Genomic DNA, 21,816 nt, shown 5'->3' on the forward strand with positions numbered 1-21,816 from the left:
GACAGACAGACAGACAGACAGACAGACAGACAGACAGACAGACAGACAGACACACAGAAACGTGCATGTTGGTGACGTGGTGCTCATAGTTGATGACGCCTCACCAAGAAACTTCTGGCCTCTTGGAAACATAAATTAAAGGATTCGTCCTTCAGGTCAAAGTGGAAACCAAGAGCAACGATCAGCCTGTGACAGAACCGGGTCTCCTTCAGGAACCTGAAGACGGAAACATTCAACTGTTTTGTTATGGACTTTATAAGATGGGAAACTATTTGAATAGTTTGTCTTTAAAAATAGTTTAGGCATCTTAGCTGAGAGTTTCACTGATTGTTCCAAAGACATTAACAATCAGCAGCTGGTGATTTAAAAGACTAAACTTTGTAAAGATTTTACTGGTTTGAGGTTGTTAACGTGTTACTGGTGATGTTGGTGGAGCTGAAAGGAAAGAAAGTTTCAGAGCAACAAGATGGAAGTGAAGCCAAACAGTCTTTGACCTCCGTCTCCTTCTGTCTTTAGTTTATTACCGACTCGTTGATAAGATGGTTTTTCTTCTGGTTTATGATCTTCATGTTTCATTCTTTAAAGATTTCAGTGCAAACAATCTATAAATATTACTTTATATATATATAAATATATATACAGTTAGAAATGATTTAATGCTATAAATGCACAAACACTGAATTTAATGTGAACTGCAGTTTATTGCATTATCAGATTAATTTCTAAGCATTTCTACATAAAAGCATTGAAAACATAAAGTTGATCTCTTTACTGTTTTTAGCTGCAGACAAACAGGATCATCATGTTTGTTAGCAACAAGCTGCAGAGCTGCAGGTTCAACAGGCTGAAGCTGCTGAGAAACAAAGGAGCTGCTGAGGTTTTAACATTCAGACATTTCAAATCCAAACAGTTTCTGAAAACATGAGACTGAACACTGAGAATGAAACATGAAATACATTCATGAGGCCTTACAGAGAAAAACTCAAACATATTCAGATGGACAGGTGAACATTTTTCTGGACTTGATTTTATTCTTCTGCATGAATTTATTGTAAGAATCATAAATCAGATTCTTGTGAATGAACAACTTTCTAATGTTTCCAGTTTATTACAGAAAGCTCTCTGAGTTATAGAACTGATGTTTTCTTCCTGTTGTCAGTGGATCCAGTTTCACATCAACAACATTTTCTGTCTCCAGGAGTTTCAGCATCAAAGTTTTTCTTCTTCTTCTGTCTTGGTGGCGTACAGAACAGTAGTGAAGCAGCGCCGCCTCAGAGCTGCAGAAGAAGAAAACATCAAATCACTGAAGCTCCATCATTTAGCTGCAGCTAAGCTAGCCTCTTTAGCACCACTGCTGCTAGCGTGGCTAATGCTAACTGACTAGCCTGAAGCTAACTGTTGCTACTGGTAACAGATGTTGAAATGACTCATTGTTAAAACTTCCTGTCAGTAGAAATGAAATTATTCCATCAATATTGTAGAAATTATGGATCTGATCAGATGTTTCTGTCTCCATGTTCTCCTGAGATAATCTGGATTATCTCTGGTTAATCTGGATTCTCTCTGGTTAATCTGGATTTTCTCTGGCTAATCTGGATTCTCTGGCTAATCTGGATTCTCTATGGTTAATCTGGATTCTCTCTGGTTAATCTGGATTCTCTGGCTAATCTGGATTCTCTGGTTAATCTGGATTCTCTCTGGTTAATCTGGATTTTCTCAACTTAATCTGGATTCTTTCTGGTTACTGTGGATTCTCTCAGGCTAATCTGGATTCTTTCTGGCTAATCTGGATTTTCTCTGGTTAATCTGGATTCTCTCTGGCTAATCTGGATTTTCTCTGGTTAATCTGGATTCTCTATGGCTAATCTGAATTTTCTCTGGCTAATCTGGATTCTCTGGTTAATCTGGATTCTCTCTGGCTAATCTGGATTCTCTGGCTAATCTGGATTCTCTGGTTTATCTGGATTCTCTTTGGTTAATCTGGATTCTCTCTGGCTAATCTGGTTTCTCTCTGGCTAATCTGGATTCTCTCTGGATAATCTGGATTCTCTGGTTAATCTGGGTTCTCTCTGGCTAATCTGGTTTCTCTCTGGCTAATCTGGATTCTCTCTGGCTAATCTGGTTTCTCTGGCTAATCTGGATTTTCTCTGGTTAATCTGGATTCTCTCTGGCTAATCTGGATTCTCTGGCTAATCTGGATTCTCTGGTTAATCTGGATTCTCTCTGGCTAATCTGGATTCTCTCTGGCTAATCTGGTTTCTCTCTGGCTAATCTGGATTCTCGCTGGTTAATCTGGATCCTCTAGTTAATCTGGGTTCTCTCTGGCTAATCTGGTTTTTCTCTGGCTAATCTGGTTTCTCTCTGGCTAATCTGGATTCTCGCTGGTTAATCTGGATCCTCTAGTTAATCTGGGTTCTCTCTGGCTAATCTGGTTTCTCTCTGGCTAATCTGGATTCTCTCTGGATAATCTGGATTCTCTCTGGCTAATCTGGATTCTCTGGTTTATCTGGATTCTCTTTGGTTAATCTGGATTCTCTCTGGATAATCTGGATTCTCTAGTTAATCTGGATTCTCTTTGGTTAATCTGCATTCTCTCTGGCTAATCTGGATTCTCTGGTTAATCTGGATTCTCTCTGGCTAATCTGGATTCTCTCTGGCTAATCTGGATTCTGTGGCTAATCTGGATTCTCTGGTTTATCTGGATTCTCTTTGGTTAATCTGGATTCTCTCTGGCTAATCTGGTTTCTCTCTGGCTAATCTGGGTTCTCTCTGGCTAATCTGGATTCTCTCTGGCTAATCTGGTTTCTCTCTGGCTAATCTGGATTCTCTCTGGATAATCTGGATTCTCTCTGGCTAATCTGGATTCTCTGGTTTATCTGGATTCTCTTTGGTTAATCTGGATTCTCTCTGGATAATCTGGATTCTCTAGTTAATCTGGATTCTCTCTGGCTAATCTGGATTATCTCTGGCTAATCTGGATTCAGTGGCTAATCTGGATTCTCTGGTTTATCTGGATTCTCTTTGGTTAATCTGGATTCTCTCTGGCTAATCTGGTTTCTCTCTGGCTAATCTGGATTCTCTCTGGATAATCTGGATTCTCTGGTTAATCTGGGTTCTCTCTGGCTAATCTGGTTTCTCTCTGGCTAATCTGGATTCTCTCTGGCTAATCTGGTTTCTCTGGTTAATCTGGATTCTCTCTGGATAATCTGGATTCTCTCTAGCTAATCTGGATTATGTGGCTAATCTGGATTCTCTGGTTTATCTGGATTCTCTTTGGTTAATCTGGATTCTCTCTGGCTAATCTGGTTTCTCTCTGGCTAATCTGGATTCTCTCTGGCTAATCTGGATTCTCTGGCTAATCTGGATTCTCTGGTTTATCTGGATTCTCTTTGGTTAATCTGCATTCTCTCTGGATAATCTGGATTCTCTCTGGCTAATCTGGATTCTCTCTGGATAATCTGGATTCTCTCTGGATAATCTGGATTCTCTAGTTAATCTGGATTCTCTCTGGCTAATCTGGATTCTCTCTGGATAATCTGGATTCTCTAGTTAATCTGGATTCTCTTTGGTTAATCTGCATTCTCTCTGGATAATCTGGATTCTCTCTGGCTAATCTGGATTCTCTGGTTTATCTGGATTCTCTCTAGTTAATCTGGGTTCTCACAGAAATTATTACTAAAAAATGATGCAATAAAATAACATATTATTATAAATATAATAATATTAGCCTGCATTATCATTTTCTCTCAGGTTTTTCTCTCAGCAAGGCAGTGCATTAGCATTAGATTTTTCCTAAAATAAGCATTTTAGCTATTTCTTATACATTAGCTATCTTTAGTATACTGAATGGTGCAAGTCCATGTTAGTCAACATTCTTATGATTCTCCACATGCTACTTTGTAATTTTTTATATAAGCTTAGCATTGATGCTAATTTTTGTCATCAGAACGCTGGATCCAAACCGACAGGCACACTGTGGGAGGCCCCGGTTAAATTTCTTCAGGAATTTTCTAGTTTCTTTTTGTTATTCTTCTATTTTTACTAGTTATTACTTTAACTGAGTTTGTTGTATAAACTATTTTAACACCAGAAGAAAACTTGAAAGTTCAGCTTTAGGATAAAAACAATAAACATGCAGTTTTATTTACTTTAACATATTTAAAATGTCTTATTGTCATTAATATTTAATATTAGATCATCTTTAATGTTAAATTTTCTCCTGTTTCAGTTCAGCTCTGGAAGTGCTGAGAATATTGAACTTACAGACATTATTTATTTATGATATTATAACATCATTTATATCACTGCTCTCTGGTTTCTAAAAGCTTTTAAAGGAAAATTAATTCAATCATAAACTGAGAAAAAGTCCAGTTTGGTAATATTCTCAGTTTGTAAAATCACAGGTCCATAAATGAAGATGAAGATCATCAGATGATGATTCTGCTGCTCTGTCACTAAAACTGAGAAAACCTGAACAAAAAACCACCAGAAGGTTTTTGTTCTGATCCATTCAGGATCGGATCCAATTCAGTCGACAGACAAAACAAAAAACAAAAATTAAAAATCAAGTAATTTTTACCTTCAGTTGTTATGAAAATGATTTGTTTATAAAATGACTTTAAAAGAAATTTGAGTTTGTAATTTGAAGCCTTGAAATTGGCCTCTGTCCCTTTAAGAAGTTCCTAATCTTTCCAACACTCTGCCTTCAGTTCATCATCACAACAATGCTTCTCCATTATGCCTTTTACAACTGTTCTTAGGAGCGTTGCTCAGAGCAGCAGCTCCTATCAGGAGCTCAGCAGCTCCAGCAGGTGTTTGCTAATTGCTGCTGGCTAGTCTGAAGGAGCTGCCACCTTATCGTGGTGGAGGGGTTTGAGGCCCCAATGATCCTGGGAGCTCTGCTGTCTGGGGCTTCATGCCCCTGGTAAGGTCACCAAAGGCAGACAGGTCCAGGTGAGGGACCAGACAAAGTGTAGCCTGAAGACCCTGATGATGGAAAAGACCTTTGGACTTGGTGTTCTCTCACCCGGACACAGGTCACCGGGGCCCCACTCTGGAGCCAGGCCTGGAGGGGGGACACGACGGCGAGCGTCTGGTGGCCGGGCTTTTACCCATGGAGCCCGGCCGGGCACAGCCCAAAGAGTTAACATGGGTCCCCCCTCCCATTAGCCCACCACATGTGAGAGGGGTCAACGGGGTCGGGTGCATTGTGTGATGGGTGGCAGCCGAGGGAGGGGACCCTGGCGGTCCGATCCTCGGTTGCAGAAGCTCTTGGGACGTGGAATGTCACCTCTCTGGTGGGGAAGGAGGCGGAGCTAGTGTGTGTGAGGCTGAGAGGTTCCGGCTAGAAATAGTCGGTCTCACCTGGATGCATGGCTCTGGTTCTGGAACCAGTCTCCTTGAGAGGGGCTGGACATACTTCCACTCTGGAGTTGCCCAGGATGAGAGGCGTCGGGCAGGAGTGGGCATACTTGTTGCTCCCCATCTCGGCGCCTGTACGTTGGGGTTTACCCCGGTGAACGAGAGGGTAGCCTCCCTCCGCCTACGGGTGGGGGGACGGGTCCTGACTGTCGTTTGTGCTTACGGGCCGAACGACAGTTCAGGTTACCCACCCTTTTTGGAGTCCCTAGAGGGGGTACTGGAGAGTGCTCCACCTGGGGACTCCCTTGTTCTGCTGGGGGACTTCAACGCTCACATGGGCAATGACAGTGAGGCCTGGAGGGGCGTGGTTGGGAGGAACCGCCCCCCTGATCTGAACTGGAGTGGTGTTCTGTTGGACTTCTGTGCTCGTCATGGATTGTCCATAACGAACACCATGTTCAAACATAAGGGTGTCCATATGTGCACTTGGCACCAGGACACCCTAGGCTGCAGTTCGATGATCGACTTTGTCATCGTTTCATCGGATCTGTGGCCGTATGTCTTGGACACTCGGGTGAAGAGAGGTTCTGTCCACTGACCACTACCTGGTGGTGAGTTGGCTCCGCTGGTGGGGGAGGATGCCGGTCAGACCTGGCAGCCCAAACGTGTTGTGAGGGTCTGCTGGGAACGTCTGGCAGAATCCCATGTGAGACGGAGCTTTAACTCCCACCTCCGGCAGAACTTCGAACACGTCCCGGGGGAGGTGGGGGACATGGAGTCTGAGTGGACCGTGTTCCTGCCTCCATTGTCGAGGCGGCTCATCTGAATGGTTGCCATGGAGATTATGAAGGAGTCATGGCAACAATCCAGGTATGTTTTTGATGGAATAACTTTATAATATGATGTAAAGCTAAAAATATATTTGATATGATTCTGCTCCTTTGGTTCAGGATGAAATTGACTTAAAAACATTTTCTGTTCATTTCAAACTTCCTCATGTATCTGTGGCTAACAGCAGCAGCATTTATCACTCTGTGTTTTAATACTTATGATAAAGTCAATCTGTGGTTATAGTATGAAATGTAATTAAAGCTCTGAGGGAATCAAGATGGAATTTGGCTTCAATTCTCCATCAGATCCATCAGGTCCATCATTTCCTCTGTTTCCTAAACAAACGGATCCGATTCTCTGGTCAGAGACGATGGGAGGAATCAGGTTGGTGATTTACAGACCGACCTTTGACTGGAAAGTGACATCAGACACTTTCAGGTTGTTGTGAGGAGAAAGTTTCTAAATGAATCTCTGATCATTTCCTGCTTCATGAAGATCAGGAGGCGTCTGCCTCACTTCATATGTTCTCTTGTTTCTCCCATTTTGAAGAGTTTTCTTGTTACTCTCAAAATCTACAACGATGTTTGTAATGAGACGAAACACCAACAGCAGTTCAAGGCCTTTCAGAGGCGTTTCTGTCAAAACCAGAGTCTGTTGGCTGCAGCAGCTGCAGCAGCTGCTGTCTGACCTTCGTCACTCTGGTTTCCCTCAGGCGGTGATTCTTCCCAGGTCCGGAGCCACTGAAGCCTTTAGCTACAGTTCAGAAGACCTGAGGGCCCTCGTGTCTTTAAACGCCTCCTTCTCCATTACATCAATGGAAACACACCAGTAACAGACCACACTGCCCAGTAGGCGGCCGTGTGGAGGCCAACTGGGTTAAACGTTAAAGATATAAAGTTCATAAACTTAATAATTGCTCTCAAATTAAAGGTTGATATTTTCTGGATGGTATGATGTTAAAACAGTCCTGCTCTTTCAGGTACGGCTGTCAGGAGTGCCAGGGTTTGTGGAGAGCATGGTAAGTCACGAGAACATGTCTGACTGTCAGCAGCGGAAACCACGATGCATTTCACCTCTGTTTACTCAATGTCACACGTTCACATCAAAGCAGGACGCAAACAGTTTCTCAGGTTGGAACGGAATCAACAGCGACGAAGTCCAAACCACAGAGCGACCAAACGGCAGCAGCTCAACCAGCCTCTGATGAGAAACTCTGCTGTGGTCCTGATGGCGTGAGAAGATCACATGACCAACCAGCCAACAGAGGAACAAGACCAACCAGAACCCAACCGGGTCAGAACACAACCGGATCAGAACACAACCGGGTCAGAATCCAACCGGGTCAGAACCCAACCGGGTCAGAACTCAACCGGGTCAGAATCCAACCGGGTCAGAATCCAACCGGGTCAGAACACAACCGGGTCAGAACACAACCGGGTCAGAATCCAACCGGGTCAGAATCCAACCGGGTCAGAACCCAACCGGGTCAGAACTCAACCGGGTCAGAACACAACCGGGTCAGAACCCAACCGGGTCAGAACTCAACCGGGTCAGAATCCAACCGGGTCAGAATCCAACCGGGTCAGAATCCAACCGGGTCAGAACACAACTGGGTCAGAACCCATTCGGGTCAGAACCCGGAGATACCAAGTCAATCAACATTAATGAAGACAGTTTAGTTAAAACTAAATATTCCTCTACTGGTGAATATTTAACTGTTATGAGAAATAAAACTGAGGTGGTTCATAAAAACATTCAATGGAAAAATAAACTTAATAGTTTGGATATTTTAAAGTTATGATCAGTTCATTATAATAAAAACATAAAAACCTTTCAGCTGATTTGATCAATTTATAAGAAGATCTATTATCTATTGGATCAATATTGGAGGATATTAAACCTCCAATATTTTAGGTTTATTAAAATAAAGTTTGTTGTTGGTAACAAACAAAGTTAATGTTACAACATGAAAGACAAAATGGCTCCTTATCAGCTGTAACTTTTCAAACTGCAATAAACTTTTAATACTTTTCATAGATTATAAGCAGAATATTATAAAGTTCTGGAGTTTTTCTAGGAGTTGATGAGAAACAGAAGAAACTTCAGGAAGATATTTTATTAATAGTTAACATCACTTATTAATAGTTCACATTAATTATTAATAGTTAATATTACTTATTAATAGTTAACTTATTAATAGTTAACATTACTTATTAATAGTTAACTTATTAATAGTTAACTTATTAATAGTTAACATTACCTCTGTAAGTGTCACTAAAATAATTTATTTCTTGAAAAATTTTATGTTTATTTCTAAAAATTAGAATAATGTATTTTAAGTTGTTTGGTTCATGTTTTAAGATTTGTGTTAAATGATTGTATTTTATTTCGACTCAAACTATTTTGTTGGAAGTTATCGCGAGATTTGTGTTCATGCGTGAGGCTGCGAGAATTGAATAAACATAGAAGAAGCAGAAGCCTGGAACTGAGCTACACGCAGCAGCCTCATGTCTCCGGTAGCAGTCAAGGTGTTTTATAGTTGTGTTTGTAATGTTTTGTGAATTTATTGGTTATGGTGTTTTTACGGTGTTTTAATTACTTAATATTTTGGTTTAGAGTGAACAACGACAAATTAATCGGTTAAAGACCTCCGAAGTGGCAGGCGGCCACGAGGTAACCTTTGTCAAAGCACATGATATCTGTCTGTCTGTAAATGTATTTATGTCTAAAGCTTTGTCTTTTATTTCTGTAGTTTTCACGGCGTTTAATAAAGAGCCCGTCAAAAGGAAGCCGTGCCAGTGTTGTCGCTTTGGAGTTACAACCTCTAAAGCTCATCATAGTTTTAACTTCAGTTTTTTCTCTACATGAACATCATGAAACATGTAAAGGTCTCAAAAAGTCACTTCCTGTCCAGATTAAAGGAATCCAGGAACAGATGAAGATAAATTTATGTTATGATCAGAGTTATGATGACATTTTGGCTCTGAGACTCCAGAGAAACTCAGATCATCCAAAATGGAGAAACATGGAGGAGTGAAGAAATCCAATCTAAACTCTAACCAGCTACCGTCTGGTTCTGGTCGGGTCCATTGTGTCTCCACTGCTTGAGTTTCTCACTCTGTGGGCGTGAAAATGACTGTGTGTGGAATGTGTGAACATGAACCCACTGAGGTCTCTGTGAGCAAAACTCACTTTAAAACATTTTTATGTTTCTGGTTTAACCTGCTTGTTCCCTCAGACGGACAGGTTCTCCAAAGTCTCAGTATTTTCCTCTGACCCTGCGTGCGCTCGTCCATCACCGACACTAAAGACTGTTGGACCTCAAGGTCTGACCAGCTGCTCCAGTCTGGTCATGGATTCAAGATGGCGGCTCAGGAGTTTATAAGTACTGAAGCCAAAACCAATCAACACCTGCAGTCTGCTATCAATCACATTGATCGGTGGCAATATCAGCTTTTACCAAAGGAAGGTAAAAGGAACCAAGAAGGATCTGAACTGGAGATGAATCTGTCTGAGGGTAACTGGGGAAAAACCAGTTAAAACTAAAATCCCAATCCAGAAGATCCCAGAGGAAACCAGAACAAAGTTTTAATCTCTGCAGACCTCCAGGCCTCAGTAAAGGTCAGAGGTCATTAGTCAACAGTATGGAAGAAAAACTGCCTCCATCAGGGAGTTCAAAGGTCAGAGTGACTGGAGACCCAACAGAACACAAAGAGCGTCTCATTTCTACCAAGAACATCTTGATGATCCCAAAGAAGGAAACGTTCTGAGGATTTTCTACAAAGTTTGGATCAAGTTGGATCTGCTGTGAAACCAGAACATCAGAAACAGAAACTCAGATTCACTCAGAGACTTTTCTCTGAAGCTAACAGAAGCTAACAGAAGCTAACAGCTTCACCACACAGACCTGCTAACCAATCAGAATCAGGCTAAAGGCTAAACTGTGACTCACATCCAGCAGTCGGTCCGTGTTGCGTTCAGGGTCAGTTTGTCATTCTGGGAATGAACAGCGAACAAAAACTGTAAGAAGACGAAGCCAAGAAACGACAATAAAGACAAAACAACAAAAATAAAAACAAAACAACAAAAATAAAAACAAAACAACAAAAATAAAAACAAAACAACAAAAATAAAAACAAAACAACAAAAATAAAAACAAAACAACAAAAATAAAAACAAAACAACAAAAATAAAAACAAAACAACAAAAATAAAAACAAAACAACAAACAGTTCTGAGTGTAGATAAGGAAGGTGGGTAGTGGTAGTTAACTCTTTACTAGTAGAGACAGTTAACTCTTTACTAGTAGAGACAGTTAACCCTCTAACAGACGATGTTAAAGGTTCCCTAAAGGTTTATAGTTTCAACATTGTGCAGAACAGAACCAATCTGCTGCATCAAACAGACTGAAAACTGTTTATTCCCATCAGGATGAATCTGATCCACCATCAAGCTGCTCAGCAGCATCATATTTACCAACAGCTACTTCAGTTTTCCACCTTTACTGACCGACTGTGTGACTGATTTAAAAATCAGTTTCTGTCCTTCGTTGCTCAGTCGGTTCTGTTCAGTTGATGCCAGAAGTTCTGATTCAAACTCTGTTTCACGGCAGCCAGATTCTGATCCAACATGGTTCCTCTACAGACTTTTGTTCCGTCTGATTTCATGATGAGCTGCAGCAGGTGGGAACGCTGCAGCAGCTGGGAACGCTGCAGCAGCTGGGAACGCTGCAGCAGCTGGGAACGCTGCAGCAGCTGGGAACGCTGCAGCAGCTGGGAGACGCTGCAGCAGCTGGGAACGCAGCATGTTTCCAGTAAAACAGTGAAAACTGAAGCTTTGATGCTGGAACTAAAAGACGTTTCTCATGTTTTGTTTCCAGATGTTTCTAAAACCCACCGACACTCTGTGACGGTCGTGACATCAGAGGCTTTAATGTTCATGATGAACTTCATGTTCATTTTACTAAAACGTTTTACTGGAATGTTTTGTCTCATCAACAGGAAGCCAATGACTTCTGGACAATTTACAGCTCTAGATGCTCAAGATCTAGACGCTGGTTGTCAACAGCTGGACCAGTTCAAGCTGGGAGGGATTATGGGTAATGCCCAGGGGTCAAAGGGCACAGGGGCCCTAAATCCTGGAGCCCAAAGAATCCCTCACAGGTTCACTCTGGGTTTGTTCACCTCCTTTATTGTCCATTTGATCAATAAATTCAGCAGAATCTAGAATTTAAGAATCTATTTTAAAATGTTCTCCTGGAGTTTTAAACAATGTTTGGATGAGACTAAAGTATTTTATCAATCTGGGCCCCGTAGATTGTTCAGTTCAGGGTTTATTTTGATATAATATCATGTAAAGTATTAAAACTGCGTCTCACACAGAATCTCTGTCTTGGTTTTTATAGAAAACTCTACATGTGACAGGAATTAAAGCCAAAACTATTTAATAAAAGTGTCAACATTAAAACAGTTTTAGTGTCTAAGTTTGTTAAAGTTTCTTCAGGTGAATCTATTCACAGCGTTGGCATGTGAACCTTCAGCTGAGACACAAACAGGAAACTGGACGACCGCAGAGTCTGTTAGCGCCAGTTAGCAGAAAAACCACCAACTGCTGCAAACGCTTCGACACAGAGAGCAACTTTTAGAGAACAAAACATATAATAATAATATAAATATAAATATAAATATAAATATAAATATAAATATAAATATAAATATAAATATAAATATTAATATTAATATTAATATTTATATTAATATTAATATAAACACAAATATAAATATAAATATAAATATTAATATAAACACATATATAAATATAAATATAAATATTAATATAAATATAAATACAAATTTAAATATAAATATGAATATAAATATAAATATTAATATAAATATAAATATTAATATAAACACATATATAAATATAAATATTAATATAAACACAAATATAAATATAAATATAAATATTAATATAAATATAAATATAAATATGAATATAAATATAAATATTAATATAAATAAACTACATTAAGAACCAAACATCACTAAACGTCCCGACAGTCTGGAAACAGAATCCAATCAGAACAGAAACAATAATTTAATACTTTTATCATGTTATAATGTTAAAATGATAAATATGTTCAATGATATTCATACAAGTTAATTCAAAATATTTAAATCAATAAATTATATTTTTATGTTCTAAAATAGTTTAAATATTAAAACTATTTATTTGTTTGATGTTTAAAACAGATTATTAGTTATAATCAATAAATATCTGATATCTGAATAAAACCTGAGAAGATTCTGTTATTTAGTTTATTTAGTTTATTTAGTTTATTTAGTTTATTTAGTTTTCTATCAGTTTAACAGTTTGTGGCTCCAGAAAACTAATAAATCCAAGAAAACATTTTTACCTCCGTTTGGTTTCTGTTGTTTCCTCTGTAATATTTGAACATCACTGTAAGTTAAACTTTCCTCTCCATCTTCCTGATCATCTGTAAAAATAATCAATAAATCAATAGTTTAAAAATGTACAGATGAATAAAAACATGTTGAATGTTTGCAAATATGAACTTAAAAATAAAAACTAAAAAACTAAAATAATTAACATTGATCTCACCTTTAGATTTCCTGTTAATGTGACGTTTGACCAAGAAAACCAGTAAAACCAGTAGAACAACAGCTGATAGAGACGAGAGACCATAGAGGAGAAACTGGGAGGAAGATGATGATGATGATGATGATGGAGGAGGAGTTGATGGGGAAGATGTGGTTGATGGTTTCTCTAAAATAAAGTTTTAATAAGTTATAAATTCATGATAAAACTTAAAGTTCAGGATTTATTTAACCTCTCTGACCTCTGACCTTTGACAGAGATCCTGCTGGATGGAGACTCTCCATGACCTCTGATGTTACATTTATAGAGGCCTTCATCAGAGCTGGAAACATGGAGGAGGGTCATGTGACCTGATGATCCATCACCAATGAAGGAGCCATCTTTATAGAAAGCAGCTGGGAGGTTGTGGGTTGGATTCCTTGCTCTGCAGCTCAGAGTGACGTCATCTCCCTCCATCACAGGGAGGACAGGACTCTGCAGGATCACTGATCCACCTCAACACAGAGACAAACTACAGCATTTCATCCATTTCCACACAGCTTCAGCAACACTAACTCCACAGTCTGATCTTACCAGAGACAGAGAGCTGGATGCTGCTGCTGCTGCTGGAGGATCCAGACCTGGACTCACACCAGTACACACCAGTATCCTCTGGGAAGAGGAAGGTCATGTTACAGGTAGAACCATCAGCTTTTCCCCATCCATCTTTACATTCAGTCCTGGTTCCTCTGGTTGTGTTTCTCCTCACAGTCCATCCTTCAGATCTGTTTTCATCCTCACAGATCAGAGTCACTGATTCTCCTCTGAAGAACTGAGATCTGCTGGGACTCACAGTCAGAGGAACTGGGAGAACTGGAAAATAACATGATCATATAAGTTTTCAAAATGTTGCATTACTGTTCCTGATGAACCTCATGTCATAGGGATTTTATTACAACGTTTTGGCTCATCAACACAAATTGAATGACTTTCCTCGATATTTAATTGTTTAAATCAGGATTTGTTTCATTTCTCTTTCTGAAACATTTTTACATTAAAAGTTAATATTACAGAGTATAACAAACCTTCAGCCACTGTGCAGGACACCAAGAAGGTCAGAACTAAAAAAAATTAACATTTCAGATTAAAATCTGAAAACCTTGAATGTCAAACAGAAACATCTATAAAATTATAAATCGGCTCATTTTCTCTGATTTCTGAATGGATTCTAAATAAAACGATGAGAAACCTGCCGGCCAGCAGAAGTCCGACCCAAACGGATCAGAAAGTGTTTGTACTCACAGAGTGAAGCTGGTAGAGATGTTGGTCTCATCGTAGCTCTGACTGATCTGAAGCTTCAGTTCAGCTGCTGTCACTGAGCTGAACCCGCCTCCTTCCTCCACATCAAGGGATCAGAGCAGCAGACAAACCTTCACAGGATGAAACTCACATTTCACTCAGGAACCACCTTCATACCAGCAGTGAGATAATGGACAATACTACTTCATATTCAGAACAATAAATAAGTTTTTAAATATCTGACAGTAAAATAGATCTCTTGTAAATGATGCAACCTGTATAAATAAAGATCAAATAAAATAAATTAATTAATGAAAGTTTCCTTCTTATCAAGTAACTTGGCAAATGTTGGCCAAGAGGAGCAGAGAGACAGAAACTTTGTCATGGATGTAGGAAATAGAGAGAAGACAGAGGAGGGTAAATCCAGGCCTGGAGGGGGCGCTGTCCTGCAGCTTATAGAAACATCTCTGCTTCAACACACCTAACTCAAATAGTGAGCAGGTCATTAGCAGACAGTGACGTCAGTAACGCGTTACAAAGTGACGTCGGACCACTTTTTTCAGTAACCAGTAATCTAACGCGTTGCTATTTCAAATCGAGTAGTCAGACTACAGTTACTTATCAAAATCATTTTTGCGTTACTATCTTCTTTTGTTATTTAATCGTATTTCCTCTACTCGTCTTGTCGAGTGACCGACGTCTCTATGCGACAGAAATGTAAACAATGGAGGGAGATGCGCATTTTGTTGGTGGAAAAACTGGAACTATTTTGAGTTTCTGTCGCCAAGTCCGATTATTATAAGCGGCTTTGGGCTTCATTTTTTTTTAAGTCGCTTGCAGATTTAATGAGTGGCGGGTTGCGCCTTTTTGGGCTCGTTTTTGAACGTGAAGTTTCTCATTTGGGCTTGGAAATAAGCAGAGACTCATAATAAATCCCAGAATTTGTCCTTCATTAAGGTAGTTTTACTCCGTCTCTCCCTGTCCATCATTTCCCGGATGATCCGTCCCGCTGTGTCTTTGTTAATGTCAAGTTAATATTTTACCTCTGAATGACGTCGAGCTTCGCGTTGCGCTCCAGAAAACTGCAAACATCGAGACTAATATGAACAGCGCAAGAAACGTGAAAACAGCCACGAATAAACGTGTCCGTAGTTGGCAATAATTATAATGGCAACTTAACGCCATTATGATTATTAATATTAAGATAAGTGTCACAAATCTGTGCGGGGTTAGCCCTAACCCTAACCCAGTGGACCACACAAATGATTCACGTATTTTATTTTGTACTGTTGTAACCATTAAACAATCTCCTCTTCAGCTCAACCTTATCAGTGGAGACACATTGTCGATGTCAACATTAGAAAAAGATCAATGTAATTTTCACAGGAGGCGGAGCGTTGTTGTCAGCAGCTGCTGTAATTAAAAAGTTACTTTTAATGTAACTTAGTTACTTTCCAAAACAAGTAATCAGTAATCCGATTAAAGTTACTTTTTCAAAGTAACTATGCCATCACTGTTAGCAGAACTGTGGAGATCTGGACTGCAGTTCAGAGGTGATTCAGATTTGACTGAAGCATGTTGGACCAGGGAGACGGCTAAGAGTTACAGGACATGAAGCCTTGAGGAAAGGATTGGACTCCTCTGTGGGAAGTTTAATCTGATCCTAGTTTCATTATTATTCTCAGTTTTTTTTATTTTGATTACATCAGTCTTGTTCCTGTGTTTCTGTTGTCCAGTCCTTATTAGTGATTCTAGTTACGCTAGTTTTATTATGTTTAATTGCTTTACTGTTAGATTCATTTCTTATTCCTCTGTGTTCTCTCCCTCGCCCCCTGTGCCACTTTTGCTCTCTCCCCCCTCACACCTGCAACCAGCTAACTGGTTCAGCATTCAGTCTCCCAGTACTTTAACCTCTCTTTCTCAGTCACTCCCTGCTGGTTCCTTCTGTTTTTTCCCTGATTACCCTGAATTGTTGTGTGTCTTCTGTCTAGTTTTTGTTATTGGTTATTTTTGTTTGACTTGGGCCTTCTGTGTTTTTGTCACTTTTTCATTAAATCCTCTAAATCCATTTGTTACCTCAGCTTCTTTGCTTCTGGGTCCAAACCACTCATTATGACAGGATGGTAGGTGGGAGAATTTGGAGGTGGAGAATCTGCTGGTGCCCCCTAGTGGGAGATGATGAAAGATGTTCTGATATTGCAGCACTAAATGTAATATCAGAAAATATTAAGTATATAATACTGAATAGAGTTGTTGCTTTTTGTGGACAACGTTTATTTTCTTTTTTGTTGTGTTCAAAGACAGTTCTATGTTTACAGCAAAAATTACACTTAGATAAAATCATATTTTCTATATTTGACTCAGTCTTTTAAAGTAGAAAAATGTGAAGGCCGTCTGTCATGTAGATAAACTACAATTCACACACCTGACCACCTGGTGCAGACGCACACACACTTTATGCAACGTTGACTCAAAATCTGACATCTTGCCATGAAAGATAAAAGGTTCAATACTTTAGCAGGGGATGCATTTTACAGCAACGCCTATTATTAGCCTGCCAAAATCTCCATGCCTTATTTATTGACCTCTATATATGAAATTGATGTATTCCTTATTATTATCATGTAAGATGGTCAGTTATGATGTCTTTAAAAATGTCATGTGAATGATGCTTACAAAATTGTCTGTACTGTTGTAATTGTAAATGGTTCCCTTTCTTACAAACTTTAATTTATTAACAGCATCATTAAATATGAAAGAATTTCAACTGATGGTTCCATACAGTAATTGTATTCACTTAAAAGTCACACTTGTCTATATGACCAGGGTCCTTTTTATGGTATTGCATGTATCCAACAAGGTGAGAAAAACAAGAACTATTATTGTTTATTATAATCAAAAATGTCATAATTGGGTAACTAGGATGTTAATTTAACATTCTATCCTCTCAACAACGGCATTTATGAGAAGCAAAGGGATGAAAGTGTCAAGATGGAAATGTGAAACAGTTCAACATCCAGCAAGATGTGGTTTCATGTTGTGTTTGCTCTTAAAGTAAGTGATGTTTAGTATATTTATATATATATATATATATATATATATATATATATATATATATATATATATATATATATATATATATATATATATATATATATATATATATATATATATATATATATATATATATATATATATATATATATATATATATATATATATATATATATATATATATATATATATATATATATATATATATAATTCATTTATATAACCTTTATGTGCACTGTTCTGTCACTTTCCACATATATGTATATCTATCTATGTCTGAAGATAGATAGAATTGTATATCACTATATTTGTATACATGCTATTTTATGTTTTTGATGTTTTGTTGTGAAAAAAGAATAATATGAAAGTGGTGGTCTAATAATCACAACTAATGCATTAGATTAATTGCTATTAATCTAATGCTATTTTGCATGAGTAGAACTTTTAAGATGATGAACAGCTTTTGCTAAGTTAAACTGTGCATTTCTGCCGGAAATATAATGTAGTTTATGAATTATATTGCTTTACTACATGGTTGATTTCTCTTAATGACAATGGAAAGTTTCTGAAATAAGTATAGCAAAAATGTTTAATTATTCATAAATGTCATGACCTCGACTTTGACAAATATTTTATCTTTGTATTGTGTCTACTGTTTATCTTCTTTCCATTTAAAAAAAAATATATATATTTGTCGTTACAGTTTGCAGGGTGACCTGAACTTTCCATCACCAGCAGAAGCTGTTAATACCATGAGACTCAACATTTCTTCCACACTTCTTTCAGGATCAGGTGTCTTGAAATGTTTTTATTCAGTTCCCTTGTGCGTGGGATACTATGTTTTGTGTAAAATCATGTACGCACAAAAAAATTGTGTTAGGTCAACTCTTTTATCTAATTAGAAATATTAAAACATTGAACTTTGCAGATGTGGGAAGTACAATCATGTTAGTGTTTATGTAAAATTCAATTAGTGAAGAACATTTCAATACACCTGGCCTTGATCTCTTATAAATAAGTTACACATAACAAAGCCCAATGTAAAACTATTGATGCAAAAAACATAATAAACAAACTTAAAATTGTTCTAGAATACAATTCCACCTTTTGTGAGTAGCTTTAATGTAACATAAAAAGCAAAAAAGGATTTGCAGTTTATGAAAGTACAAAACTGGAATGAGATGTATCATGTGAACCTTTATATTCATTACTGTGTTTTTATAAAATTAACATTTACAAAATGACAACTTTCACAACATATACATACATATATATGTAGACATATTAACATTTTCTGAATGCCATTTTTATAGTTTCAGTCGCATAAGTTGGAGAAAATTGTAAAAAAGTAAACACTCAGTGATACTTTCTTTTACCATAAATCCCAAAAATACCTTAAATACATATGTGTTTCAATTTATGAATAGACAGACACCATGTGATCCTGCCTAATATGCCAATATGATGTACAGTTTCTATTACTTTTATCTGTTTATGAGACCAGACATTATCAAAAAGGGATGATTAGAAGACTGAGACACACACAGAGGATTATTGTTGTTCAACTTTCTAAAGAGCACTAACAAATGTAATTATTAAAAAAAAAAAAAAAATAATAATAATAAAAATGAAACGGAAAAAAATTACCGTTAATTTCATTTTCTAACATTGATTTACAGTTGCGGTTTGTTTTTCTGTAGAGTTAGTGGATAAACTCTGCAAACACTGTGGCAGTGAGGACAAAGAAGATCAGACGTGGGTAAGACAACAATGTAATGCATTGAAAACTAAATTCAAGTAAACCATATACCTTAAAACAGCTGCAAAGTATTGAGATATACAAAGGGTTTTTTTTAAGTACAGTGTTAAAACATTAAACACAGTTGCTTATGTTCCCAGAATTTGTTTTTACCTCCATACATGTCAGGAACAGGCTGTAATCTCCTCAAATATTGGGCTACCAAGCATATATTGATAATTAAGAAGAGGCTTTATGTTGACTAAACCCAAAATCACCTTCAGTAAACAGATAAAGAACTAAAAACATTATTTATGTTAAATATTCTTTATGTTGTTACTTGACCATTTTGATTTTTTTATTTACAGATTGCATGTGACAGATGCAAGTGGTGGTACCACCTAGGCTGTGTTAAGTTCCCACAAACCGACACAAACAACTGCTGTGCAATGTGTTTGTAGATTTTGTTTGCAGGAATCTGGACCTTTAATGAATGCAATTCAATGGATTTGCAGTTTAAACATGTGACATAATTTTACTTGACATAATTGGTTTTCCAAAAATTACTGTTATAAATATTCTTTTGTAGAATTTAATAAAAAAGTGATTTAATTTTTACGTTAAACCAAAATGAAAATTGTTGGTGCATGCTTTACATTTAGCAAGGTTGCATTGTCTGATTTATTTCCTTTAGTATCCTTGCAATAGCGATAATAAAGAAATAACATTTTCTAAATGATCACGCTTGTTCTATGAACCGCTGGTATGAATTTCATAGCAATAGGATAACATTTGAGGAAAATAGATAGGGCATGCATATTTTGGCAGGCTCAACATCCATATTACCATAAAATGCATCCCCTGCTAATATGGAGAAATAAAGAGTTTAGAGTGAAATAACTTTTTCTACATAATCAGAGTAGTTCTATGAACTGCTGGTATGAATTTCATAGCACTAGGATAACATTTGAGGAAAATAGATAGGGCATGCATATTTTGGCAGGCTCAACATCCATATCGCCAAAAAATGCATCCGCTGGTAACATGGAGAAATAAAGAATTAGAGAGGGATTTCACCTTTTCTACATAATCAGAGATGTTCTATGAATCACTGGTATGAGTTTTATATCAATAGGATAATATTTGAAGAACATGGAGAGGCCATGCATATTTTGGCAGGCTAATAATAGGCTTTGCTGTACATGCATCCCCTGCTTACATGGAGAAATAAAGAGTTAAGAGTGAAATTACTTTTTCTATACAATCACACTTGTTTTATGAACTGCTGGTATAAGTTTTGTATCAGTAGAATTATATTTGTGGAAAATATATAAGGTCTACATGTATTGGCAAGCTAATAATTTGATATGCCAAAAAATGCATCCCTCTGCTAACTTGAAGAAATGAAGAGTTAAGAGGGACTTCACCTTTTCTACGTAATGACACTTATTCTCTGTGCAACTGCTATACGTTTCATATCAACAATAGACAGGGGATACAAATATTGGCAGGCTCAGTAATTAAAATGCATCCCATCTACATTAATAGACTAGACAGTTAAGCATGATATAAAATGTTTTACATAATGGGTTTCTGTTTTGTAATACTTTAAGCTAATATGATGTTAAAAGAAAAATCGGGAAATTTCAAACCAAATGCGGAGAGCATTTTCTTCAGACTGACTGAAAAACGTTCGACTCATTTGTCTCAATAAATGTGTAAAAACCGTATTTATTTCAATTAATCTGCGATATAAAACCCACCGTTTTAAGGCTTACATGGTTAAGAAACGTGATATTGTTACGAATATCTTTAAAAGTTTCGTCTTCGGTCATATTTCAGTCCGTTTCCTCATTAAAATGCGAGAGTTTAGAGCGATGCGCGCTCCCGAGACAGGGGATGCAATTCTCGGCAGGCATGCGTTTCTCGGCATAACACCTGCTCTCAGAAAGGAGCCGAACTTTTCATCTGTGGCTGAATCTCGACTTCCGCAATGTGGCGACGTTTCAGACATCAGCATTTCTTAACGGCAAATAAGATATTGGTTGATTTATGGCCCAACAAACAGTGAATGCAATAAAGTTTAGTGTTTTAAGTTAGACTTCTTGTATTTTTCTGTTTTTAAAATTACATTATCGTGGTAAAAGAAATAGCGAACATTTAACTGTCGGGCACCGAAACCAGGAAATGAATTTTTTACCTTGTGCCCGATTTCTGTTGACTTTGGTGTCTATGATCGTCATCTCAGCCGTTTCTACAGGCACGTTTCTGCAAGAATGATTAAATTTCAGTTATTTTGATAGAATGCTTTCTACGCGGATTGTTCATGGGTTAGGGTTAGTCTGTTCAGTCTCTGATCTGGTTCGTTGTTTTCCAGCAGAGCAGAGCCAAGAAATGTGTTGTTAAAGTAAAACACGACTTTAAACTGGAAGAACAAAGACTGACAATGACCAGAAACCATCTGAGTAAAGTCTGTTTAAGACGGAGATTGTTTGGTTTTCATGAATCCCTTCTTCCAGGGCCGTAGCTACCAATTTCTGTTCCCTGAGCCCAAATGCATTTTGGGGCCCCTTGCCCTGAAATGGACAATAATACAGTATTTGTTTGTGAATTTTGCTTCATTAAGTCATGCAGATGGCCGGTGTGTCTGAGTAAATATAATTTAGTATATTTAATTTTAGAGCAGAATTTGTGTTTGTGGGATTTTTGCTGAACCATGCAGTTACAAAAAAAGAAGTAAGAAATAATTATTTTGTCATGTTTATTATTATTGCAGTATACAAAATGTCCATATCATAATGTGAGGTCTTTAAAACATCTCAACCTTTGACCTCTCTGCTCTGTTTCCTCTTACAGATCAGACAAACATCACAGCTCAAACTGGACAGGACACATTTCTGCCCTGCAGATCTCCTGATCATAAACCTGTTATAG

The 21,816-nt window shown here is 37.7% G+C and overlaps 1 protein-coding gene across 2 annotated transcripts in view; it reads right to left on the reverse strand.

Annotated features, from left to right (window-relative positions):
- Nucleotides 1-736: 736 nt before the first annotated feature.
- LOC122820837 (high affinity immunoglobulin gamma Fc receptor I-like) overlaps nt 737-21,816 on the reverse strand; it is a 65,577-nt gene continuing 44,497 nt past the window's right edge. Inside the window, exons 4-10 of one of the 2 annotated variants that reach the window (XM_044098469.1) lie at nt 14,094-14,221; nt 13,877-13,912; nt 13,386-13,664; nt 13,061-13,306; nt 12,816-12,980; nt 12,610-12,690; nt 737-1,277 (exon numbers count right to left, since the gene is read on the reverse strand). In XM_044098469.1, the coding sequence (XP_043954404.1) occupies nt 1,210-1,277; nt 12,610-12,690; nt 12,816-12,980; nt 13,061-13,306; nt 13,386-13,664; nt 13,877-13,912; nt 14,094-14,124 (906 nt within the window). In that variant the 5' untranslated portion in view covers nt 14,125-14,221 and the 3' untranslated portion in view covers nt 737-1,209. Of the gene's footprint in view, nt 1,278-12,609; nt 12,691-12,815; nt 12,981-13,060; nt 13,307-13,385; nt 13,665-13,876; nt 13,913-14,093; nt 14,360-21,816 lie in introns of those variants that run through there. The other variant, XM_044098470.1, reaches the window with a different exon arrangement.

This window comes from Gambusia affinis, linkage group LG18 (genome assembly GCF_019740435.1).
Source record: "Gambusia affinis linkage group LG18, SWU_Gaff_1.0, whole genome shotgun sequence".
In the NCBI taxonomy this organism is placed as follows: Eukaryota; Metazoa; Chordata; class Actinopteri; order Cyprinodontiformes; family Poeciliidae; genus Gambusia; species Gambusia affinis.